Source organism: Lutra lutra, chromosome 1 (assembly GCF_902655055.1).
Source record: "Lutra lutra chromosome 1, mLutLut1.2, whole genome shotgun sequence".
NCBI lineage: Eukaryota > Metazoa > Chordata > Mammalia > Carnivora > Mustelidae > Lutra > Lutra lutra.
The window spans coordinates 191,741,805-191,765,832 of NC_062278.1; the positions used below are offsets into that span (position 1 = coordinate 191,741,805).

General features: G+C 41.2%; 1 protein-coding gene across 11 annotated transcripts; it reads right to left on the minus strand.

Annotated features, from left to right (window-relative positions):
• Window positions 1-357: 357 nt before the first annotated feature.
• On the minus strand, window positions 358-22,086 carry C1H3orf49 (chromosome 1 C3orf49 homolog). Of its 11 annotated transcripts, XM_047747504.1 has the most exons (8): window positions 21,996-22,086; window positions 13,006-13,147; window positions 12,740-12,860; window positions 12,242-12,420; window positions 8,416-8,738; window positions 4,773-4,897; window positions 1,229-1,342; window positions 358-555 (listed from the first exon to the last, which is right to left on the minus strand). In XM_047747504.1, exons 4-8 carry the CDS (start codon window positions 12,364-12,366, stop codon window positions 358-360), a joined length of 885 nt encoding a protein of 294 aa, XP_047603460.1. In that variant the 5' UTR covers window positions 12,367-12,420; window positions 12,740-12,860; window positions 13,006-13,147; window positions 21,996-22,086. The 11 variants fall into 11 exon arrangements, with proteins under 11 accessions (XP_047603460.1, XP_047603477.1, XP_047603451.1 ...); XM_047747521.1 differs by lacking the exon at window positions 12,740-12,860; XM_047747495.1 differs by lacking the exon at window positions 12,740-12,860 and having other exon boundaries at window positions 12,242-12,426.
• Between the last annotated feature and the right edge of the window lie 1,942 nt (window positions 22,087-24,028).

The window sequence follows — 24,028 nt, forward strand, 5'->3', positions numbered from 1 at the left end:
ATGAAAGTTTAAATTTATCTCAGTAGTAGTCTTATTACAAGTGTCATAATACCATTAAATGCTTCTAATTTCATTTGGCATATCCTGGGAGAAATTTATTTGCAGAATTGCTATGCCCTGATAAATGTTTCTGTTTTCCAATATTAATAAGAATTATGAAGCAAAAATTTGCTAACATGGACTCAAAATTAAAAATCAGTTGTTCAAAAAAGGATTTTTTTAAAGACTATTGGGCAGAATATTCTAAGAAATTTCCATCTCCCCAACTGATAATTCACTAGAGAGATTTATTCAAGATTATGTACCAAAAGATAAGAATTCCTATAGAGATAACTCTTAACGCAGTCAGGAACAGAATCAGAAGCAGCAGCAAGTACATGGGAAACATACATTTTTCAGTTTATACTTCCTCATGGTTCTCTTGGACATCCTCTGGAACTGCTTCGAAGACTGAAGAATTTCGTCCCCTAGAAATTCACACTGTTGAAGCTCAGCATGTCTTTGGGCCAATAACTTCATGGATTTATCTGTCACTGTCTCTATGAGGTCATCCACCTGTGACAGATGCAAAGAAATGTAGCCGTATGTGAGAAATCTTTGTCAAAACCAACGAGACGGTGGTTTTCCCTGAGAGACAACTTAGGGAACCAGTGGACATCCTGCAAATCCCAAAGTATTATTCTTTTTTTTTTTTTAAAGATTTTATTTATTTATTTGACAGACAGAGATCACAAGTAGGCAGAGAGGCAGGCAGAGAGAGGAGGAAGCAGGCTCCCTGCTGAGCAGAGAGCCCGATGCGGGGCTCGATCCCAGGACCCCGAGACCATGACCTGAGCTGAAGGCAGAGGCTTTAACCCACTGAGCCACCCAGGTGCCCCCCAAAGTATTATTCTAATTCAAGTCCTAGCAAACAGAGCTCGAAAAGATGCATTTACCACCCAGTGGTAAAGACGATCTAAGTTCTTCTCAAAAGAAGCCTTTGTGCATGCCTTCATTTTAATTGAATTCACTTAATATTTATTAGGCACACAACATCGTCCTAGGTGCCCCTAGCAATCCTTTAGCCACTCTCAGGATGCCCCCTACTAACATTACTTCTTTGTGCTAATCATTAATTTCATCCCACAGCCCTGCCTTCTAGCAGAAGGCAGGGCTGTGTATTCAGTTAAATTTGATTTGCCCCTCTGTGATGCTTCTGAAACACAAAGTAAAAGCCTTTGTCCACTACCTGCATCTGAAGTTTTCCTACTGTCAAATCTGATTTTCGGAGGATGTTTTCCATGCTATGTTTCTTTTTTTTAAGTGCTGGAAAGTGTGATCTCTTTTTTGATGAATACGGAACCTATCATAAGAATGCAAAAACACATCAGATTAAGAAGTGCCGATGTTATTTCTGTGACAGTGCTTAAATAAGAATTCTCACCCTTTGCACATTCTCCTATAAACTGAACATTTGCCACATAGCAACGTTGGGTTGGAGAGCATATTCATATTATTCTCCACGCCCCATGTATCTCCTTTGTGCCCAGAGCTCCCTTTGAAGAGATCTACAGGGTGCAGAGAAATGAGATTGTCTGGTTCTGAAAGAATATATAGTGCCCGGAAAAAAGCTGGTCACTCACAAGGGGAAAAAGAAGAAATTGCCTCTGCAGCCACTGAGCACAGTGAGGGTGCGGGGCTGTGGAGGACCAGTGTCCCAGAAAGCTCATTATCACTGCATCTAGTTGTTAATTTGGTCTCTTTTTTGCAGGTTTCCTTATTTTCGTGGCAGACATATCTCCAAACATAAAAAGAAGGCTCTGGGTTCTTTTTGCCCCATGCCTGATACTTCTCCTGTCGTCCCTGGCTTGCTGCTTAGGTACTTAGAAACCTGTCTTAATAGTGTTGCTATTGGAAATCATTCCTAGGTCACGACTCCCGGCTAATAGGCCCCTATTAGACTTACTGGGTTCACTCTTCCTTCCCCTTGTGCTTAGTGACTTGCATTGAGACTGTTGTGAAACCGACACAAAGTGGGACGTGGGACCATATCTGGGACTTAACCCTGTGTCTGAGTTTACAAATGAGTCTGCTGACCCACCACGCTGCTCTGCCAGCTTGCCCAGGCTCCCATGTCACTTGCAGGACCCTCCCCAATCCATCTATATATATAGTTGGACCCCTCTTTTTTCCCTGCTCATAAAACCCAGTACTTTTTCCTACTGATCAGTTACCACATGGGGTAATTCCTAAGTTATTTTTGTGTTTGTTGAATACCACTGTTCTAGAGTCAAACACCTAGATGGTGCAGGAAGGTTGTATACAACAGCACCAGTTGTGGCTTGTGGTATACTGGAGACAATGTGCCTCTTGCCAAGGGGCCAGCCTCTGCATGTCTCCTGCTCTTATCATGAGGAATTGTGGGCCTAGTGTTTCTAAATCCTATTTTTCAAAAGAGGGCTTAAAGTCCAGATTTTTAAAAAATAGTCTCATTTTTAAATGTGACCGATTAATGCAAACATGTTGTTGAGATCACTCTGAGAGCTAAATAAAACCCTTTGCATACTTTTAAGTCTTTTGCTGAACAGTAATCCCACTGTAACCAGATGTGTCCATTTTTTTTTTCTTTTTTGGTCAATGATATTTGTGTCCTAAGAATTACTTCTCTACACTGAAGTCATTTCTATCATCCTCCACAAATTTTAAGGTTTTACCTTTCCCACATAGATCTATATATAACCCAATAGGAATTAACTTTTATGTATGGCATGAGATGGGGATCGAATTTCTTTTTTCCCATATGAACACCTACTTGTCCCAGTGCCATTTATTCAAAAGGTTATCCTTACCTCAATGCCCTGCAGAGCTGTGGTTTAATATCTATCCCCCTTACTAAATCATAAATTTCACAGGCCAGGAATATGTCCATTGGATCACCTTTAGAGTTCCCAAATCTAGAAATTGCCCAGTATGTAGTAGGAATACAGTAAATGTGAACCTGTCACACAAAAGGTAAAATTCAAAACTAATATTGGTGCCTTTTGAGAATGAGACTCTACTCTGGAGCCCCTCTGTTCAATAGAACTTTCTGCAAATACAGAAATTTTCCTTATTGGCTAATATAACAACCACAAGCCACATGTTATTATAGAGCAACTTGAAATGTAGTTAGTGCAACTGAGGAAGTGAACTTGAATTTTAATTAAATAGCCACATATACTTAGTGGCTACCATTTTAGATAGTACGATTAGTATTTAGCATAGAGATTAAGAGTAAGGACTCTAGAGCCAGATCTGCCTGGATTTGAAACCTGTTTCTGCCACTTATCTAAGCAAATTATTGAACCTCTCAGTACCATCCCTAAAATAAGGATAATATTGCTACCAACCTTTTTCTTTTCTTTTTTATTTTTTTTAAATTTTTTAAAAAAGGTTTAATTTATTTATTTGACAGAGATCACAAGTAGGCAGAGAGGCTCCCCAATGAGCAGAGAGCCGGATGCAGGGCTCGATCCAAGGACCCTGGGATCATGACCTGAGCCAAAGGCAGAGGCTTAACCCACTGAGCCACCCAGGTGCCCCTCTTTTCTTTTTTTAAAAAAAATTCTATTTTTAAATAATCTCTACCCACAATATGGGGCTCGAATTCATAAATCCGAGATCAAGAGTCCCAGACTCTTCCAACTGAGTCAGCCAGGCACCCTTATTGTTACCTACCTTATAGGACTATTGTAATTATTATCTGAGTTGATATTTCCAAAGTACTTAAAATTGGAACAAAGTCAGCTCTAAGTAAATGTTTGTCATATTCAAAAAATAATAATTCAGGCAATTAAAAAAAATGGGCAATTTAGGCTGAAGTTTACATTTGCACAAATAAAGACACTCTTGGTTTGGACGCTCTTGGATACTTCTGTACCCATGACTATCTTTTAATTTCGATTACAATGAAATAAAAATTCAACTTTTTAATTGCACTGGCCACATTCCAGGTTCAAAAGTTACATTTAGGGTGCCTGGGTGTCATAGTCAGTTAAGCATCTGACTCAGGGTTTCAGCTCAGATCGTGATCTCAGGGTCATGAGGTCGAGCCCAGCATGGAGCACAGAGTCTGCTTGAGATTTTTCTCTCCCTCTTCCACTGCACCTCCCACTTGTGCTCTCTCTCCCAAATAAAAATAGCTTTTATTAGGTTTTTTTTTTAACATTTTGTTTATTTATTTGACAGAGAGAGATCACAAGTAGGCAGAGAGGCAGGAGAGAGAGAGGAGGAAGCAGGCGCTCCACGGAGCAGAGAGCCGATGCGGGGCTCGATCCCAGGATCCTGGGATCATGACCAGAGCCGAAGGCAGAGGCTTTAACCCACTGAGCCACCCAGACGCCCCAAAAATAGCTTTAAAAAAAAAAAAAGTCACATGTGGTTAATGGATATTGGCTAGCATATACTTCACAAGGTTCTACCAAGCAGTGCTGGTCAGTGAATTTCTCTCCATGCAGTGTGTGTCATTGACCTGATGCTGATGTACTGACTTGTTACCTGAATAGCTGAGACGTCAGTATAAAGCTCAGAACTCCACTGTTGCCCCAGTGATAGGAGAAGCTGAACCATTTGAGCTCAGAAGTAGAGGAATCAGACCTGGAAACCCTGCTTGCTGTGTCTTCAGGCCTTGGATAGGAGGATACAAGCAGCCGCAGGTATGAAGGCTTTTACCTTCATGAACTTGGCCTTTACCATACCCCTAAACATCAACTTGTATGCAAGCCTTTAGAAGTGAGTTTGTTTTAGCACTGTACCTTTTGCAGTCCTGAAGGAAGGGACGTCACCGATAACCGCTTGGTGGTCCTCCTGGCCCTGAGCAGTGTGTTTCCTCGGGTTATCTCCTCTGTCTCTGCTTCTACAACATCAAGTTGTATAGTCGCTTGGAGAGAAGGGAGGGGGGAAAAACCTGTAAGCATCTCAGAGATAAACTTTTTCTTTTTTCTTTTTTTTTTTTTTAAGATTTTATTTATTTGAGGGAGATCAAGCGAGAGTGGGGCCTGGGCGGGGGGGTTGTGCAGAGCAAAGGGAGAGGGAGAAGGAGGGAGCCAAAGGCAGACACTTAATGGACTGAGCCACCCAGGCGCCCCACAACGATAAACTTTCTTATTAGACAGTATTCCGAAAAGACTGCATCCCATGCTGCCTCAGTGGCTTTTTCCCTTCGGGTTAAAGATTAAAAAATGACTTTGCTTTTTCTAATCTTAATACTTTTTCCTAGAAACATTTGCCTTTTCTTGTGGTCATGACCTCAGGGGTCCCCAACCCGTTCTGGCAAGGTGCTTATGTCTCCTTCAGACTTCAGTTTTGCCCTTTGTTACTTTTTCCTTTAACTATTGTGGAATTAGAAAAAGTAACCCTCTCTTGTGTAAGATGATCACTTGAGTACTTGTTACTGATTGAAGGAGTGTTTAAAGTGCCTCATTCTCTAGTGATGTGGCTCAAGGCTCTGTCATCACATTACCACATTCATTGTTTTTCTCATTTTCCAGGAGCCGTGTGAACGCCGGCCCCCTAAATATTTTTCTTTATATCAGTTCAGTTCTTAACACAATAAATGCTTTTATGAAGGTAACTTTAAGACACCAGCACAAATCAAAAACCAGTGTCATAAATAGGCATTAAAATTAATATGGTAAAAACAAAATGTCATTGCCTGTGGATGGCACTAAATTTGAGATTTTTCTCCTTTTCATTAAAAAAAAGAGGGCAGTAAATGAGGCTTTTATTTCCTATTGTCAAAAAGATTGACAGGAACATTGGGGAAGAGGTGTTTGCTATTCACTCTGTGTTTTAGGGCCTTCCTGATGTGCTCACACCTCCAGCCATCTTGTCCATTGATAAGGACTTCACTAGAAGTGGTGGCTCCTAATCAGTGAATGGGGGTCTGCCCTCAGAGCAGGTGAATACCCCAGGGACTCTTCCCTCCCCCTGACCTCTGCTATCCAGCTCTTCCCCAGATCTTCCAACTTCTACCTATGGATGCTTCTCCCTTTCCTCCCCACCCCCACTGCCGCCACTAACTAAGCTACTATCCTTCCTTGCCTGAATCAAGGTAGGAGGATTTTGCTGTTCTTCCTGCCTCAGCTATGGCCCTCCTCCCTTCCAGTCTCCACTCTGCAGCCTGAGCTATCTTTCAAAAAGAGGCAAATCAGATTATATAAATCCCCAGCTTGAAAGTATTTGATGCTTTCTTAGCAAAAAGTTAAAAATTCTTAGGAGAAAGTTAAAAATTGTTAATGTCACTTGCAACACCCTGACCACCTTATTCCCCAGCCTTTCTCTGGCTGAATTACTTTCATTTCCTTATTATACCCTGTGTTCTCTTAACACTGGGATGTGAATATGCTCTCCCTTCCTCCTGGAAAACTCTTCCCACATCTGACTCTAGTTGTCCTGCAAATCTCAACTGAGTTGTCCCTTTTTGGAGCAGGCCTCTTGGGGGTAGTTATCTGCCTAATGTTGGAACGTCGCTCCATGAGGGCAGGGACCATGTCTGTTCTATCTGCTACTCTATGCCTAATTGTGTGGCAAACACATAAGTATTCGGCAAATATTTGTTAAAAATGTTGCAAGGGTCTATGGGGAAGAGCCACTATCTTTGGGCTATAGGTGAGAGTGTCGTAATGTTAGATCTGTGTCCTGAAAGACAGGTTTCCTGAAGAAATCTTGGTTGTAGAGATTGGTTAGTCCAACTAAGAGGAGAAAATAAGCCAATGCACACAAAGGAGGAGGAGGAACTGATCCTGTTTCCTGCTAGGCTCTTCAACTCTACATACAGCCATCAGTATAGAAACACGCCATTTTTGTTATTGTCAATGAAAATAGACAGGTGAATCTATACCAGCTAATTGCTAGATGCTTGGATGCTAGCATTAGTGACTACTTTTTCCAAAAGGCGGGGGCAGTTGAAAGGGTCATCAGACAGCTGGTAGTCGTCAGTTTTGGGGGAGCTTGTTTTCTGGAAAAAATACTCACTAGGTATGCAGCCTCATCATTGTGTGAAATGTGGGATCACGTGTGGATTCCCTACAGGTACTAGAAGGGCCATATTGGTTTCCTGATGCTGTCCTATAAAGGACATTAAGAAGCTACATAGGATATTTAGGGCAGTGAATTTGTCCTGTACGACACTGTAATGGTAGATACAGGACATAACATGATGGGTTTGCCATATTAGGGCAAGATGTTAATAATGGATGTGGGTGGGGTAAGGAGAGAGGGTATCTGGGAAGTTAATCTCCGTATCTTGTGTTCAATTTTTCTAGGAAACCTGAAACTGATCTAAAAAAAAAAAAAATCAAGTCTATTAACTTAGAAAAGCTACAGGGAAGAATGTGAGTTTTAGTGGTATTGTTAGTCATAACTCAGAGGACACCCCCCCCCCAACAGCATTACTACCTTGCAAAAAAGACTTCAAGTTAACAGTTCAAATGCTGATTCTTCCACAAGGTACACAGGAAGTAGATACAATAAAAGCAAATGTCTGGGGTGCCTGTGTGTCTCAGTGGGTTAAGCCTCTGCCTTCGGCTCAGGTCATGATCCCAGGGTCCTGGGATCAAGCCCTGCATAGGGCTCTCTGCTCAGCAGGGAGTGTGCTTCCCTGTCGGCCTCTGCCTACCTCTCTGCCTACTTGAGATCTCTGCCAAATAAATAAATAAAATCTTTTAAAAAAATAAAAAAATAAAAGCAAATGTCTGTTATGACTTACCAATCATAAATTTTATTCATAGAATTCTTCCCACACCCTCCACTGTTGGAAAGTAGCTATATTACTTTCCAGGCTGTATTACGACTTTTCCCAGAAATAAAATAAAAGAAAAATCCCACTTTAGTTTAATTTTTTAACGTATATGCATATAGCCATATATTATATGAGTATATATGCCTGTATATATGCATGTTTAAATAAAAAGTGGCTTTAGAACAGTTAGACCATGAATTGGACTGGGAGGGACCTTGAAGACAATGTAATTCAGAAATTAAAAATGTCTGTACAGGGACGCCTGGGTGGCTCAGTCGGTTAAGCAGCTGCCTTCGGCTCAGGTCATGATCCCAGCGTCCTGGGATTGAGTCCCACATCGGGCTCCTTGCTCGTCAGGGAACCTGCTTCTCCCTCTGCCTCTGCCTGCCATTCTGTCTGCCTGTGCTCGCTCTCTCTCCTCTCTCTCTCTGACAAATAAATAAAATCTTAAAAAAAAAAAAATGTCTGTACAGGCAAGTCACCTGGGGCTCTTTCTACAATGCAGATTCTGACTCAGTAGACCCCGGAAGGGCCTGAGATTCTGAATTTCAGACAAGCTCCCAGGAGAAGCCATACTTTGGGGTAGTAAGGAAAGTCGTCCTAACTTCACTATTCCTTTTGGCCCTGACACTTAAGGATAAGTTGCCTTTGATTACCATTCTGCGACAGCTTTCTTGTTCTTTGTTTTGCAAATAACCTGGGGGCTGGAAGCTCCTTGACAATTCTGGGAAGAAGGCTCTGTGTGTTGGAAAGAAAGGATTCCTTTTGGTTAGTGGAGACCCCTCTGCCAACACTTGCCCATTTGCTTCTCCATTTGTAGGACAGCACCCTTCCCAAAACCGTCTTCACTTTTCTCATCACATTTTTTCTTTGGTTTTGCTGGCTTTCATGAAATTCCATGTCACTATCAGCAGATGATTCCTCTTTGGGGACCAATACATTTTGTTTTACTAAGTTGGTGGACACGGCTCTATGCCACCTGAACAAAATAAAAAAGAATTCGTGTTAAGGAAATTGAAAAGTCAAAAACAAACAATTTAAATCATCAAAACCCAAACTTAAATTGTGAACAAATGATCCAATTCCAAACAATAAAACTGAACACCAAGAACCAAATCATAGACAAACAAAGCCAAAGCAAATCCTCTGTGTTTTGTAATCCAACTGTGGTTATGTGCACTCTGACCACTACCTCATTCTATCCTCATAGCTCCGTAAGAGGTAGGCTATACTCTCATTTTCATGGCATTAATGAGTTAACTGAAACATAGAGAGGTTAACTGACCAAGCATAGAAGGCAGATCTTAATCCAAGTCCCTAACTGTTAGAACACATATTGGCAAATTGGTAACTTCCTTTCAATGATGGCTAGATGTCGTTTTTGCTGGATTTGGTTTTTGCTGGATTTCAGTCTACAGTGATGAAAGATGAGCGATGGCTAGGGTAGTGAATAAGGTCTGTAATCTCCAAGGCCCTGTAAATGATGCATGTATATAAAACACTCATTTAGGTAGAATAAACTCTTGTTTCTAAGATTCCAAAGAGTCATACACCATCTTCATCATGGCAGCCTATTTTAGTAATATAAACAGGTAATGGGGGCATCTGGGTAGCTCAGCTGGTTGAGCGTCCCACTCTTGATTTTGTCTCAGGTCATGATCTCAGGGTTTTGGGATCAAGCCCGGTGACAGGCTCTGTACTCAGCAGGGAATTTGCTTGAGATTCTCTCTCTCCCCCTCCTTTGGCCCTTCCTCCCATTCACACTCTCTAAACAAACAAACAATCTAAAATAAAATACAGGGGTGCCTGGGTGGCTTAGTGGGTTAAAGCCTCTGCCTTCGGCTCAGGTCATGATCTCAGGGTCCTGGGATCAAGCCCCGCATCGGGCTCTCTGCTCTGCGGGGAGCCTGCTTCCCTCTCTCTCTGCCTGCTGCTCTGCCTACTTGTGATCTCTCTCTGTCAAATAAATAAATAAAATCTTTAAAAAAATAAAATAAAATAAAATAAAATAAAATAAAATAAAATAAAATAAAATAAAATAAAATACAAACATGTTTCTTAATAATGTTCTATGCACTAAACGCTATTCTAAGTTTTTTACGTGTTTTATGTAGTTTACCCCGCATCCTGTCATCTCTGTTTTACAAATGAAGAGATTAAAGCTTTTGAAAGAGAAGTGCCTGGGTGGCTTAGTCATTCCTTAAGCATCTGTCTTCAGCTCAGGTCATGATGCCAGGGGTCCTGAGGTGGAGCCGGCATCAGGCTCCCCGCTCAGCAGGAAACCTGCTTCTCCCTCTCCCACTCCCCCGGCTTGTGTTCCCTCTCTCACTGTGTCTTCTCTGTCAAATAAATAAATAAAATCTTAAAAAAAATAAAGCTTTGAAAGATTAAATAACTTAGTGCAGGTGATCTGATCCCAATGTCTGTGTTACTCACTATTCTAAAATAAACATACAGCCTCACACCATTATTTAGCTAATATTCTTCCTCAATGAGCTTTTATTTTTAATGTCATCCAAAACAAAAATATATATTTAAAAAATCCAAGAGATTTAAAAAAATTAAACCTCTTATTTTGAAGTAATTGTAGTTTCAGAGACAGTTGTAAGAAATAATTGGGACGCCTGGGTGGCTCAGTTGGTTAAGCGGCTGCCTTCGGCTCAGGTCATGATCCCAGCGTCCTGGGATCGAGTCCCACATCGGGCTCCTTGCTCATCGGGGAGCCTGCTTCTCCCTCTGCCTCTGCCTGCCATTCTGTCTGCCCGTGCTTGCTCTCTCTCCCTCTCTCTCTCTGACAAATAAATAAATAAAATCTTTAAAAAAAAAAAAAAAAAAGAAATAATACAGGGAGATTTGCCCAGTTTCTTCCAATGGTAAACTCTTGCAAAAGTGTAATTATCACAGTATTGATACTTTTTTTTTTAAGATTTTATTTATTTATTTGACAGACAGAGATCACAAGTAGGCAGAGAGGCAGGCAGAGAGAGAGGAAGGGAAGCAGGCTCCCTGCTGAGCAGAGAGCCCGATATGGGGCTCAATATGTGGCTCCATCCCAGGACCCTGGGATCATGACCTGAGCCAAAGACAGAGGTTTTAACCCACTGAGCCACCCAGGTGCCCCAGTATTGATACTTTTAAGATACAGAACATTTCCATCACCTCCAGGCTCTTCATGAGTTATGGCTGCACCCACCCCCCCACCACCTCCTTAAGCTGGCCTCCATTTGTATAATTTTGTCCTTTCAAAATTTTATCTAAATGGAATCATACGGTATATAACTTTTTGGGATTTATTTTTTTTTCATGCAGCGTGAATCTCTGGAAATTAATCCAGATTGTTGTATGTATCAATTTTTCCTTTTTGTTGTTGAGTAATATTCCATGATATGGATTACCACATTGTCTAATCATTCACTCATTGAAATTGAAAGACATTTGGATTGTTTCTAGTTTGGACCTAATAGGAACACACCCATAAACATTTGTGTACAGGTTTTTGTAGGAAGATGCATCTCCACTTCTCTGGATGAAATCCCAGGTTTTATATTATGTTATATTATGTTTGCAGTACATGTAACAGATTTGTAATATGGATTAAAATAAACTCATAACTATTAAAAGATGTTCTTCATATGCTACCTAAAATATCTCAAGTACTACCAGTAGCACATAGACCATTCTCCAAGAAATACTGTTCTAAACTAGAGCTAAATCCTTCAACTTCTCTGTAATTACACTTGGGAGGTAATTCAGAAGACCTCAGTCATTGGAGTTAAATGGTCTTGTTCAAACCAGCACCAGACTTCCTAACTATGTCATCCTGGGCATGTTATTCAATCTCTTATAAGCTTAGGTTTTCTCATTTGAAAATGGGTATACTGTTTTTAGAAATGTGAGCATAAAAAGAAATAATTCATGGGCTTGAAACCTAAAAAATAATAGCTTTTATTAATATGTGGATCAGAGAAGTGAAGGAAAAAAGTAAAAGGCAAGAAGGGAGCTCAAACAGGAGGTCGAAAGAAAGGGGAGAGCCGGTTAGCTAGCCAGCCCTCCCTTTTGGGACTGAACATAGACCATCTGCCAGTTACACACACACACACACACACACACACACACACACACACACACACACACACACACCAGGGGTGCTATTCATTTAGTCATCATAGTGTCTAAGTTAACTACAACTTTCTTTTTTTTTTTTTTAAATTTTATTTATTTATTTGACAGAGATCACAAGCAGGCAGAGAGGCAGGCAGAGAGAGAGGAGGAAGCAGGCTCCCCGCTGAGCAGAGAGCCCGACGCGGGGCTCGATCCCAGGACTCTGAGATCATGACCTGAGTTGAAGGCAGAGGCTTTAACCCACTGAGCCACCCAGGCGCCCAGATGCTAACTTTTCTAATCATCACAGTGACTATCGCTTAATGCAAAAAGCCCAAGAATCTCGCTCAACAGAAAAGAAAATGAATCCCATTGTCCTACCTTTCAATTCCCCTCCTTTTGAACGGGCCGTTTTTCTTCCTGGGTTGCTGGAGTCTTCGGTACTGGCCGACTCTTCCACAGGCACCCTTAAAAGACTCGGGAAGATACTGCTGAGGGTGGTCCATTGCTGTGAAGTCCTGTAGCTACACCTGTAGCAGCTCTTTGGGATTTCTCCAGCTCTTGAGCTCCCAAACGACAAAACAAAATCATCAGGTACCAGAGGCCCTTTTAACCTCTGGGCTGTTTTGGGGAAAGTATGTAGGACATTTTTGGAATCGCTTTCTTATTCCCTTCTAGGTGTGAGAGACATCACTTGTGGGACTGGCCCTGTTTACCAACCTCAGAGAGTTTGGGAATGATGCATTTAACAGAGTGGTGGTAAATTCCAGTTTGCTTTGTGGAACACGTGCTCTAGATTCCTGGGCAAGGCAAATGCAGAAAAGGTGACCTGATTTTCTAACCACTATCACTTGGGTTGGTAATAAAATAATCACACACCACCTGATTATGACATTCGGATGTGTGTGTTTGAATCCCAAAGAGGAAAGGCTTGGTAGGAATCCCAGTGATCCCAGCTTCTGTTAGATATCTCAGCTAGAACTATGAATATTCTCTCGGCCTGGGGTGGGACACACATTAAAAAAGCCAGTTGTTATTTGGGTATCTCATAGTACACCCCAAGGCTATTTTATTATATAACAGAATTTTGTACTGGTCTCTCAAGGCCGAAAAAGTTGAGTGCCTGGTCCATCCTTCTAACTTACCCCATTTCCCAAAGAGGAAATTCTGCCTGCAAATTCTTCTCACCGCAAGGTGGCAGCAGACACTAGGATTTAGTCCCATCATGCTCAATGGCGTTTTTGAGTTTTTTAGCCGGAAGGAACTGGATACTGAGAAAAGAAAATTCTAGAAAAGTGTGGGAGAGAGATGCAAGGATTACCCCGCTTTTGGGTTTGTCCTCATCAGTAATCTGAAGCATACTTCTCAAACTTTCATGTGCACACGAACTACCTGAGGGTTTTATTAAAATGCTGATTTTAATATAGGAAGTCTGGCATGGGATCCAAGAATTTGCATTTCTAATAAATTCCCAGGTGATGCTGATGAAGCTGGTCCACAGACCACACCTGAAATAATGTAAGAAAGAGCTTAAAATAGTCAAGAATGAAGTGTGTTACTTGGAGGGATTAAGACAGTTCTTGTTCTAGCCCCACTTTCAATTCACTTACCCTATCTGTGCTTGTTTTCCCATCTGTGAACTCGGGTTACTAATACCCAAGTCATTGGAGAGTGGGTATAGGTGGTCTTTCGAGAAGCAATAAAACGCAGCATACCTGATGTGTGTTAGCCAAAAGGGCTTGCGGTTCTACCTGGTCTGTTTTTCTCAGCTGTTGGCATTCCCAGAGGGCAATAAATAACAGGTGCTTGAAAGAACAAATGAATGAGCATTTTCTTTAACCATGAGCCATTTATTTTCACTGGAATAGTTGTCTTAATTCTGTTGTATTTTGTCAAATATCTGGATGAATGCAATTAATTCCATATTAGGAAAAGAGAGTGGATTTTTATTTGTGTCCGTATGTCTGGTGTGTGTACATGTCCATGAGGGTGCAGGTGTGTGCATGTGTGTAACAGGCAGAATCATTTGCTGGTTTGGCTTCTGTCACAAATGGCACAGTTTCTCCAAGGCATCCTGGAGCAGCTGACAGAGCTAGTGAGTAGAATAGAGAAGAAAAGCTAGGACACAGACAGAGAAGCAATTTGAGCCAAATCTGTTTTTAAATTCTAGCTCTGCCCCTTATAGGATGTGGGTCCTTGGGCAGAGGACAAAATCTCTCTGGACCTCCATTTTCTCATCTGTAAAACAGGGAGAGTCACCACTGCCTCCCGAGAAATGCTTTATTCATTCTCTGACAATTACTTGAATGCCTACGGGTGCCAGCGTTATTCTAGATGCCTGGGATGCTGGGAAACAACACACCCAGAGTCTCTGAACTGATAGAATTTACAAGGCCGTGGGTGAGGGTAGCAACAGATAAGAAACCAAATCAACTAACTTCAGCTAGTGGTAAGGGCTATGAGGACGACAGAAAAGTACAGAAAAGGATGTAGGTGTGAGAGTTTTCACATCAGAAGAGGAGTCGAGGAAGGCGGGCCTGCTGACGAGTCACTGAGCCTTAGAACTAAACGAGGAAACAGTCGTGTGAAGATCTGACTGTCCCAGGTAGATGAATCAGCAGACACCAAAGCCCTGAGGAGGAGGAAGTCTGGTGTCTTTGAAAATACCTGAGGTATAGTGGTTGCAGCAAAGCTAGGCAGGGCCAAACCTGCTGGATTCTACAGAACAAAGTAAAAATTTTGGTCTTGATCTATAGAGCAATGGAGAAGTGTTAAGCGTTTTTTAAAAAGCATTTGAACATAATTGAGTCGTGGGAAAATATACATAATATAAAATTCACCATCTTAACCGGTTTTAGGGGGACAGCTCAGTGGTGTTATGCATAGTCACATTGCTATGCAAAATTGCCACCGAACTTCTTCATCTTGCAACACAGAAACTCTGAATCCATTCAACAGTAACTCCCTATTCTTGCCTTCCGGCCTTTCCTCCCCCTGCCTCCAGCCTCAGGAAACCACCATTCTGCCTTTCTGTCTCTATGACTTTGATAAGGGCTTTTAAGTAGCTAGTCATTACATATGTATTCTGTGCAAAGGGGATTTGGCCTTGAACAAAACAACTAGGATCTCTTCCCAGGAATGACATCCCGGTAGAGGAGAGAGACACCAAACCTGTTAACAAACAGATAAAGCACTGAAAAAGAATGCTGTGAAAACTCTAGGAAAAGACGACAGAAAGCGAGAGCATAAGTGGGAGTTTCTGCCACAGCCATCAAGAAGGTGTCTCAAAGAGGTGACATTGAGGTGAGACATTTCACGTTGAAAAGGAGGCAAACTAGGGTAAATTCTGGGAGGAAAAGTAGTCCAAAGGTGGAAAACTCCCAGGCAGTTTTCTCAGATGGGTGGGAAACGGGACATGTTTGAGGCCAGAAAGGAGACCAATGTGGTGGGAGCACAGGTGACAAGGGAAGGCAACATTATGTTTGTGTTTTATTTATTTATTTATTTATTTTCAAGATTTTATTTATTCATCTGAGAGAAAGAGAGAGACAGAGAGCATAAGAAGGAGGAGTGGCAGAGGGAGAGGGAGAAGCAGGCTCCCCACTGAGCTGGAAGCCTGACTACCTGGGATCGATCCAGGGATCCTGGGATCATGACCTGAGCCGAAGGAAGACGCTTAACCATCTGAGCCACCCAGGCATCCCTATGCTTGTGTTTTAAAGAGAGTGTTCTGTTGGCTTGGGAAATGCACTGGAGAGGAAAAAGTATGGTTGTCAAGAAGCCATTGGGCAGGCAAGTGGTCCAGGCTGGAGATGGTGGCGCGTAGGAGCCAACTGAGATAGAATGGTATAGATTCAGGAAAGAGCTGGGGGATACAATGCTGAAATGAGCGGAGTCTGAGGATGGGTGAGGAGAGAGCAGGACATAGAGCCTGGGCAGTCAGGCTGTGGCAATGGTTCAAGTGTGAGACTGCAGTGGTTTAATGGCTTAGGGGTTACTGGAAGCTAGAGAGAAAGGCACCAATGCAAGAGTCCCTGATACACCTTCTTTTCAACTGTCCTGCCTGGGGTATGGCTTGGAATCATATCCATATGGTCATTCCCTGGACATTTGTAAATGATCCTCTGAAAAGCCGAAAAGACGGAGCAGGGCAAAATCTAGTCGAAACACCGTCTTTATTGTTCCCAACATTATCCTTCTATTGAACATGCCTGAGATTGCATAATCTTATTTAGGGAACCATAACAACAGTCCACTCCTCTTGAGGTAGCAATGGACTGAAACCACTAAGTCCGAGACTGCCAACATGAATGCGGGCAGGCACCAGGCAGGGGAATGTGAGACACCGTGAGATGCAGCAGGAAGGGGTGGGAGCTGTGGCAAACTGTAGGGTGCTGGGCCGTTCAAATGCTCCTAAACTTCAAATTTCTAAGAGTCCTCGTGCATTTAGCAATGTGATCTGCAGGTCTAATTGAGCCTGTGGATCACCTATTTGCTGTCCTGGGAGATTTTTTAATGTCATCTCTCCATTCAGTCAGCCAGGTCCTTCCCATCAGTGGCCCTAAAGCTGATTCCACCCCCAACTGTAATTTAAATGTATTGACTTTTATGCATTTCGAGTTTATCTTTGTGTGTGGTGTAAGAGAATGGTCGAGTTTCATTCTTCTACACTTAGCTGTCCAATTTTCCCAGCACCATTTATTGAAAAGACTGTCTTTTTTCCAATGTATATTTTTTCCTGCTTTGTTGAAGATTATTTGACCACAGAGTTGAGGGCCCAAATCTGGGCTCTCTACTCTGTTCCCCTGGTCTATGTGTCTGTTTTTGTGCCAGTACCATGCTGTCTTGGTGATCACAGCTTTGTAGTAAAGCTTGAAATCAGGCAACGTGATGCCCCCAGTTTTGTTTTTCTTTTTCAACATTTCCTTAGCAATTTGGGGTCTCTTCTGGTTTCATACAAATTTTAGGATTATTTGTTCTAGCTCTTTGAAAAATGCTGGTGGAATTTTGATAGGGATGGCATTGAAAGTATAGATTGCTCTAGGCAGGATAGATGGATAAAAGACCTCAACCTGAAGCAGGAATCTGTCAAAATCCTAGAGGAGAACATAGGCAGTAACATCAGCCACAGCAACTTCTTTCAAAATATGTCTCCAAAGGCAAAGGAAAAAAAGCAAAAATGAACTTTTGCGCCTTCATCAAGATCAAAAGCTTCTACACAGCAAGGAAACAGTCAACAAAACAAAGAGACAACCCGCAGAATGGGAAAAGATATTTGCAAATGACAGTACAGAAAAAGGGCTGATATCCAAGATCTGTAAAGAACTCCTCAAACTCAACACACACAAAACAGATAATCATGTCAAAAAATGGGCAGAAGACATGAACAGACACTTCTCTAAAGAAGACATACAAATGGCTAACAGGCACATGAAAAAATGTTCATCATCATTAGCAATCAGGGAATTTCAAATCAAAACCACATTGAGATGCCACCTTACACCAGTTAGAATGGCCGAAATTAACAAGACAGTAAACAACAAGTGTTGGAGAGGATGTGGAGAAAGGGGAACCCTCTTACACTGTTGGTGGGAATGCGAATTGGTACAGCCACTTTGGAAAACAGTGTGGAGATTCCTTAAGAAATTAATAATAGAGCTTCCCTATGACCCTGCAATTGCACTATTGGGTATCTACCCCAAAGATACAGATGTAGTGAAAAGAGGGACCACCTGTACCCCAATGTTCATAGCAGCCATGGCCACGTTGCCAAACTGTGGAAAGAACAAGATGCCCTTCAACAGATGAATGGAGAAAGAAGATATGGTCCATATATACAATGGAGTATTATGCCTCCATCAGAAAGAATGAATACTAACTTTTGTACCAACATAGATAGGACTGGAGGAGATTATGCTGAGTGAAACAAGTCAAGCAGAGAGAATCAAGTATCATATGGTTTCACTTACTTGTGGAGCATAAGGAATAACACAGAGGACATTGGGAGATGGAGAGGAGAAGTGAGTTGGGGGAAATCAGAGGGGGAGACAAACCATGAGAGACTGTGGACTCTGAGAAACAAACTGAGAGTTTTGGAGGGGACAGGGGCGGGGGGATGGGTGAGCCTGGTGGTGGGTATTATGGAGGGCACATTTTGCATGGAGCCCTGGGTGTGGTGCCTTAAACAATTCTGGAACACTGAAAAGAAATTAAAAAAATAAATGTATTGACTTGTGTTCTGTTGGCTTTTGGCCAATTATTAGTGTTTTTGAATTTGTAAGCAACTTGTAAGCCCTCTGTAAACTTGATAAGCAGAGATTCTGGGTCTTATTCTAAGTATTTGAGGGATAAACTCATAGAACAGGGCAAGACAATATACCTTGGTGACCCGAAGTCATTTTTAAACTGAATCTTTTTGAAAATGAATGACTGTAGCAAGCTGACCATTTTTTGAAGAGTTTCCACGAATTCTGGGCACCTCAGATTTACCAGGGTTTGAGAGGCCTTTGCATGGAGGGGAAGATGAAATGGGGACATTTTGTCCTTGTTCAAGCAAATCTCCTTATTGGAGAATCTTTTTGAAAGAAGGTGTCACTTTCCTGATGGGTTAGCAAGAATTATGTCATGAGGAAGTGTCCTCAGGGTGCCTAGAGACAAGTGTTTCCACAGAGAAGAGTGCTTATCCAGACTGTTCTACTCCCTAGAAGTCAGAGAAAACAGAGGCTGGACCAAAGTGTCTCTGAAGAGGCAACAGACTCAAGTATACAGTCCCCTTTTTTCATTTGCTTTTTGTGTTGGCTGCTGTCCCAGTCTGGAATCTCTTATCATATAACTTTGAAATAATCATTTGGTTTGCTTTTACTCTCCTTCCTAACTTCTCAGGATGGGTCTTAGAACCTGCCAAATGCTCTGGGCTGTGCCACATTGGAAAGACTACATTTTAATTAAAATGTCTTCTCAGGGGACGCCTGGGTGGCTCAGTTGGTTAAGCAGCTGCCTTCCGCTCAGGTCATGATCCCAGCGTCCTGGGATCGAGTCCCACATCGGGCTCCTTGCTCGGCGGGGAGCCTGCTTCTCCCTCTGCCTCTGCCTGCCATTCTGTCTGCCTGTGCTTGTTCTCTCTCCCTCTCTCTCTGTAAATAAATAAAAAATCTTTAAAAAAAATGTCTTCTCAGATGCAGTTAATATGAGTATAAATCAGTGTAAGGTCTCTGGAGGGTGATTTGGCAATATTCACCAGCGTTTGAAATTGCCATGTCAGAACCAGCAGTCTACCTCTGGGAACCTACTTTATTGAAATGCCCACACAATAATGTAGGTTTATTTGTAGTAGCAAAAACTAGTGGCAACCTACATGTTCATCAATAGAAGATTGATGGACCTCATACAGACATTGGAGCCATTAAGGAAGAAGGGCAGATCTATGTGTTCTGATGTGTAAGTAAAAATGTCATCTAGGGTAGACTGTGGAGTGGATACAGGACGTCCTAAAAATGTGAACTCAGACCAGTCCTTAAAAAACTTTCTCCATATTCACATGCAAAGAGGTATAGAAAGTTCTGGAAGAATATGTACCAAAGATTTGACAGTGGTTATTTTTGGAGATTGAGAGAGGAAGTGGTGGTAGAGTAGCAGAGATAGGGATGAGGAGATTAAAAATTTGTTACTTTATTTCATATTGTCTGATTTTCAGAAAATAGTGAGTATGGCTTACATTTATAATTTAAAAATCAAACCCCAAAATTTAAAAATCAGTTACCCAAATATTGAATGTGTAATACTAAGACATTAAGTGTTTTTTTCTGATTATTGCATGGATGGATTTAATAAAATAACTCAACTGGTGAACTTAACCATTTGTTTTAGAATCAGTCACTTTGAGCACTGAGTAAAAGCTAAACTGTCATTATTGTCCAAAAAAAGTCATGTAAATATGCTTAATATTCTAAGAATAAACGATGGGTATTTTGAAACTGAAAAAAACTCTCTGAGACAATCTCTAATTTCTTAGTTAGGAATCATTCAATTTGATATTTTTAATAAAAATAAGTAATAATATTTTCAAAAACAATAACATTTCTATAGCTGTACTGTCCAACATGGCAACCACCAACCACTTATGGATATTACCCACTTGAATATGGCTAGTCTGAATTGAGATATGCCATAAGTGTAAAACACTAGATTTTAAAGATTTCATAGATTTAGTATAAACTATCTTGTTAACATTTTAAAATGTTGATTACATGTTAAAATGATAATACTTTGAATGCATTGAGTTAAAAAAGATATAATATTAAAATTAATTTTAACTTCTTTTAAAAAATCTTTTAAAAATGTTGTTACTAGAGGGGCACCTGGTTGGGTCAGTTGGTAAAGCATGCAACTCCTGATCTTGGGGTTGTAAGTTTGAGCCTCATGTTGGATGTAGAGATTACCTTAAAGAAAACGTCTAAGAAATATATTTTTTTTTTCAGTTTAATTTGTTCTATTTTTATTTTTTATTTTTTTGTCTTTGGGGGAAGATTTTGGTCTTAAACCTAGGATCATGAACTAGAGACTCTCAATTGCACTTGGCTTACAAGATATTTTGAATATCAGATTTTACATAAAAATATTCATTTTAGGATACTCACAAAAAATAAGAACATCTGACAACTCAGTCCACATCCCATATGGGCTGAGTGGTGGCTTCCTCCATTTAAGTAGAACAAATTTCATTTTCACCAGATGTCTTCTACCCTGCACTTGACCCTTTATTTTACACTCTCATTAAAAAAGTTCAACAAGTTTTTTTTCAAATATCTTCTTGTCCTTGAGTAAAAAGATGTAGCCTCCCAATTTCCATCATTTGATGAAGTCATATGCCAGCATTATAACATAGCTTGAAGTATTTTTTCACAATTACTCCCTATGACCCAACATGGGACTACCATCAATTTAATCCTTTCTATTTTGATTTATTGATTTAATTGCAGAAAGTGGAGAGTTTATTATGGAACTATTCTGATTGGAAATGCATAATAAAATGCCAGCTCTACTCATTTAAATAACAACTAGGTGGATGGGTTGATTTATGTTCTGAAAATTATTCTCTTCTTTTCTAGAGATTATTCTATGTTCAAGGTATTGGTCTGTGTTTCAGAAAATACTGTTAGTGAAAAGCTTAGTATTCCTAAGTTTCTCAGCATACAATATGCATTAAAGAAAGTTTAGAATCAATTCATTCTTTAATGTGATTATAATGAGGCATCACCGAATGCAGAAGCCATTGGTGACTCAGCTCAAACTGCAGAATTGAATAGAAAATCTGAACTGATGAAATGACATCTATTTAGTTGCAAGTTTTCAAATGCATATAGTGTCACAAAATAATAAAGTCCTGATGAGGGGCGCCTGGGTGGCTCAGTGGGTTAAGCCGCTGCCTTCGGCTCAGGTCATGATCTCAGGGTCCTGGGATCGAGCCCCGCATCGGGCTCTCTGCTCAGCAGGGAGCCTGCTTCCTCCTCTCTCTCTGACTGCCTCTCTGCCTGCTTGTGATCTCTCTCTGTCAAATAAATAAATAAATAAATCTTAAAAAAAAAAATAAAACAAAGTCCTGATGAATAGGTCAGTAGGACCTAACCAATCTCCTTCAATTATCAAAAAAAGAATCATCTTATTCACTCATTTATTCACTTATTCATTCCACAAATATGTATCACATGCCCACTGTCGTCAGACACTGTTCTTATTACTGGGGAAACAGCAGGGAACAAACAGATGAAAGTCCCCAATTTCATGAGGCTTGTTTTTGGGGTAGGAGGGAGGAGGCAGAAAATAAATAAATAATATATGACATTTCCTGAGCTTGGAAGTGCACGCAGCAGTGGCAGACTTGCTATTTTTGTGTAAGGGTGTCCTGGGAAGACCTCTCTCCTACAGGGACATTGTATCAGAGTCCTGAGAAAGCGAGCAAATGGAACATGCAGATATCTAGGGAAAGTGCAGTTTGGACAGAATATAGTAAGGGAAAAGGCCCTGAGGCCAGACCTGCTTGCTCTGTTTAAGGAACATAAAGGCTCGTTTGGCTGGAGCAGAGGGAGTTAGCACAAGAGTTGTAGAATACGAACCAGGTAGATACCAGGGGATTTACCTGTCATGTGGGCCTGAAGGCCGGCCTATGAACATGGCTTTCGCTTAGTGTGAGATGAAAAACTGTTAGAAGACTTTGAGACCTGTACCCCTGAAACAAATAATGCATTATGTTAAAAAAAAAAAAAAGACTTTGAGAAAAACAGTAATGTCACTTGATTTCAGTTTTAGCACATCGTCACCCCGAGTAGCTCAATCGTGTCAAATGTGCTAATTAATATGTTCTTCCATAATTACCTGTAACAAATTACCACAAACTTGGTAGTGCCTTAAGACAGCAGAAATCATTCTTACAGTTCTGCAATTAGGAGTCTGACATGTCTCACTGGGCTAAAATCAAAGCGTTGGCATGGCTGTCTTTTCTTCTGAATCTATAGGGTAAATCCATTTCTTTGTCTTTTCTAGCCTCTAGAGGCCACACACATTCCTTGGCTCGTGATTCCCTTCTTCCATCTAAAAAGCCAGCACATCTCTTCTGATTCTCTTCTTCCACCTCCCTTTTCCATGTTTAAGGACCATCATGATTACCATGGGCTCATCTAGATAACCCAGGATAATCTCCCATCTCAAGACTCCTAATCACATTTGCAAAGAAAGTCCCATGTACCATGTAAGGTAACATATTCAGACTCTCTGGAGAATAGGAAGTGGACATCCTTGGGGTGGGGCTGTTATTCTATCTAGTGTCATACTTTGCTAATTAACCATAACTCCCCACCCCAACGCACATACCTAAAGCCTAATGGGATGCAAATTTCAACTATGGAGAACAAATTCGGAGTAAGACTTTGAAATGCTATTCCAGAGGGAAATTGACAAGCAGAAATTTATGAATTTCATGGTTTAGAAATTACCAGATCACTTTTTTTTTTTAAGATTTTAAGATTTTAAGAGAATGCATGTCTGTGAGTAGGGGGAAGGGCAGAGGAGAAGCAGACTTGGTTCTGAGCAGGGAGTCTGACATAGGACTCCACACCGGGCTCAGTCCCACCACCCTGAGATCACAACCTGAGCCAAAATCAAGAGTGAAATGCTTAGCCAGCTGAGCCACCCAGGCACCCATCAGATCACTTCTTACATGGAAGAGCTCCCTGGTGACCTAAAGCACACATCTGAAGCAAAAGGGACTTTGTTGGCACAAGACAGAGGATGGTGAAAATATCTATGGCCAGAAAGAGGCTTGCAACCCTCTTTAGAGACATGTTCATGAAATAACGGAGAGTCAAAAAGCAGCAGCAGCAGTAAAAGCATCATTAATTATCCAGCATTATCCGGCAAAAAAGTGCAGATGCTGGCAGATGGAAGCTGAGCCTATGTACACAGAGTAAGAGCTGGAGGGCTGGAGGGATATGGCAGGGCATGGATGCTTTGTTGCTCTTCCTGGATACATCACACCTCCTGTTAGATGGGGAGTGCCTGGGCTGTGAGAGAAGAAGGAGACATGGGTCCTAGTTCACCACTGTGTCAGAGCTTACATACATTCTCTTACTGTGAATGGCCATTGCCATATTTGCTACGTTTTGTCGTGTGTTGCAAAAAATGATTACCTAACAATATCTGGCCTACCTCATAAGCACTCAATATTTGCTTGACCAACTAAATCAGAACGGAGTTTTAATTGGGGAATGGAGAAGCATCAGGACCTGAATTCAGGACACTATCTTAATCTCTGATTTTCCAAAGAGGTTTTGGGACTCTAACCTTACTCTGCCTTCCCTAAACCATCACTTTTACCATCAGGGAAAGGTCCAGCTGAAATTGAAGGGCGGGGGAAAACAAATAAAAAAGAGGGGAATCTAGAAAAAGAGAGTCAAAGTCGGCCAGCTCAGTGGGACACATAATGGTTTTTGTCTCAGAAGGCGTTGTGACTTGAGCATTGAGTCATTTCCTGGCACTGCAGAGTTAGACACACATGTATAGAACACTGTCATCCAGAGAGCCATTTTTTACCCCGAATTTTAGGCATCGGGTCTATTAAACTGATAATGGCTTCCTGTGAAAAGAAATCTTACATTTCTCATGAGAGTGAATGAC

Bases quoted from the DNA above. Each gene is read 5' to 3' on its own strand.
- C1H3orf49 (XM_047747521.1), bottom strand. From the start codon at position 12,366: ATGGACCACCCTCAGCAGTATCTTCCCGAGTCTTTTAAGGGTGCCTGT. The intron at 8,739-12,241 runs GTAGGACAATGG...TATTTTGTTCAG, and splicing joins AAAAGGAGGGGAATTGAAAG to GTGGCATAGAGCCGTGTCCA. The intron at 556-1,228 runs GTAGTGGACAAA...CATCTGTCACAG, and splicing joins TAGGAAAACTTCAGATGCAG to GTGGATGACCTCATAGAGAC.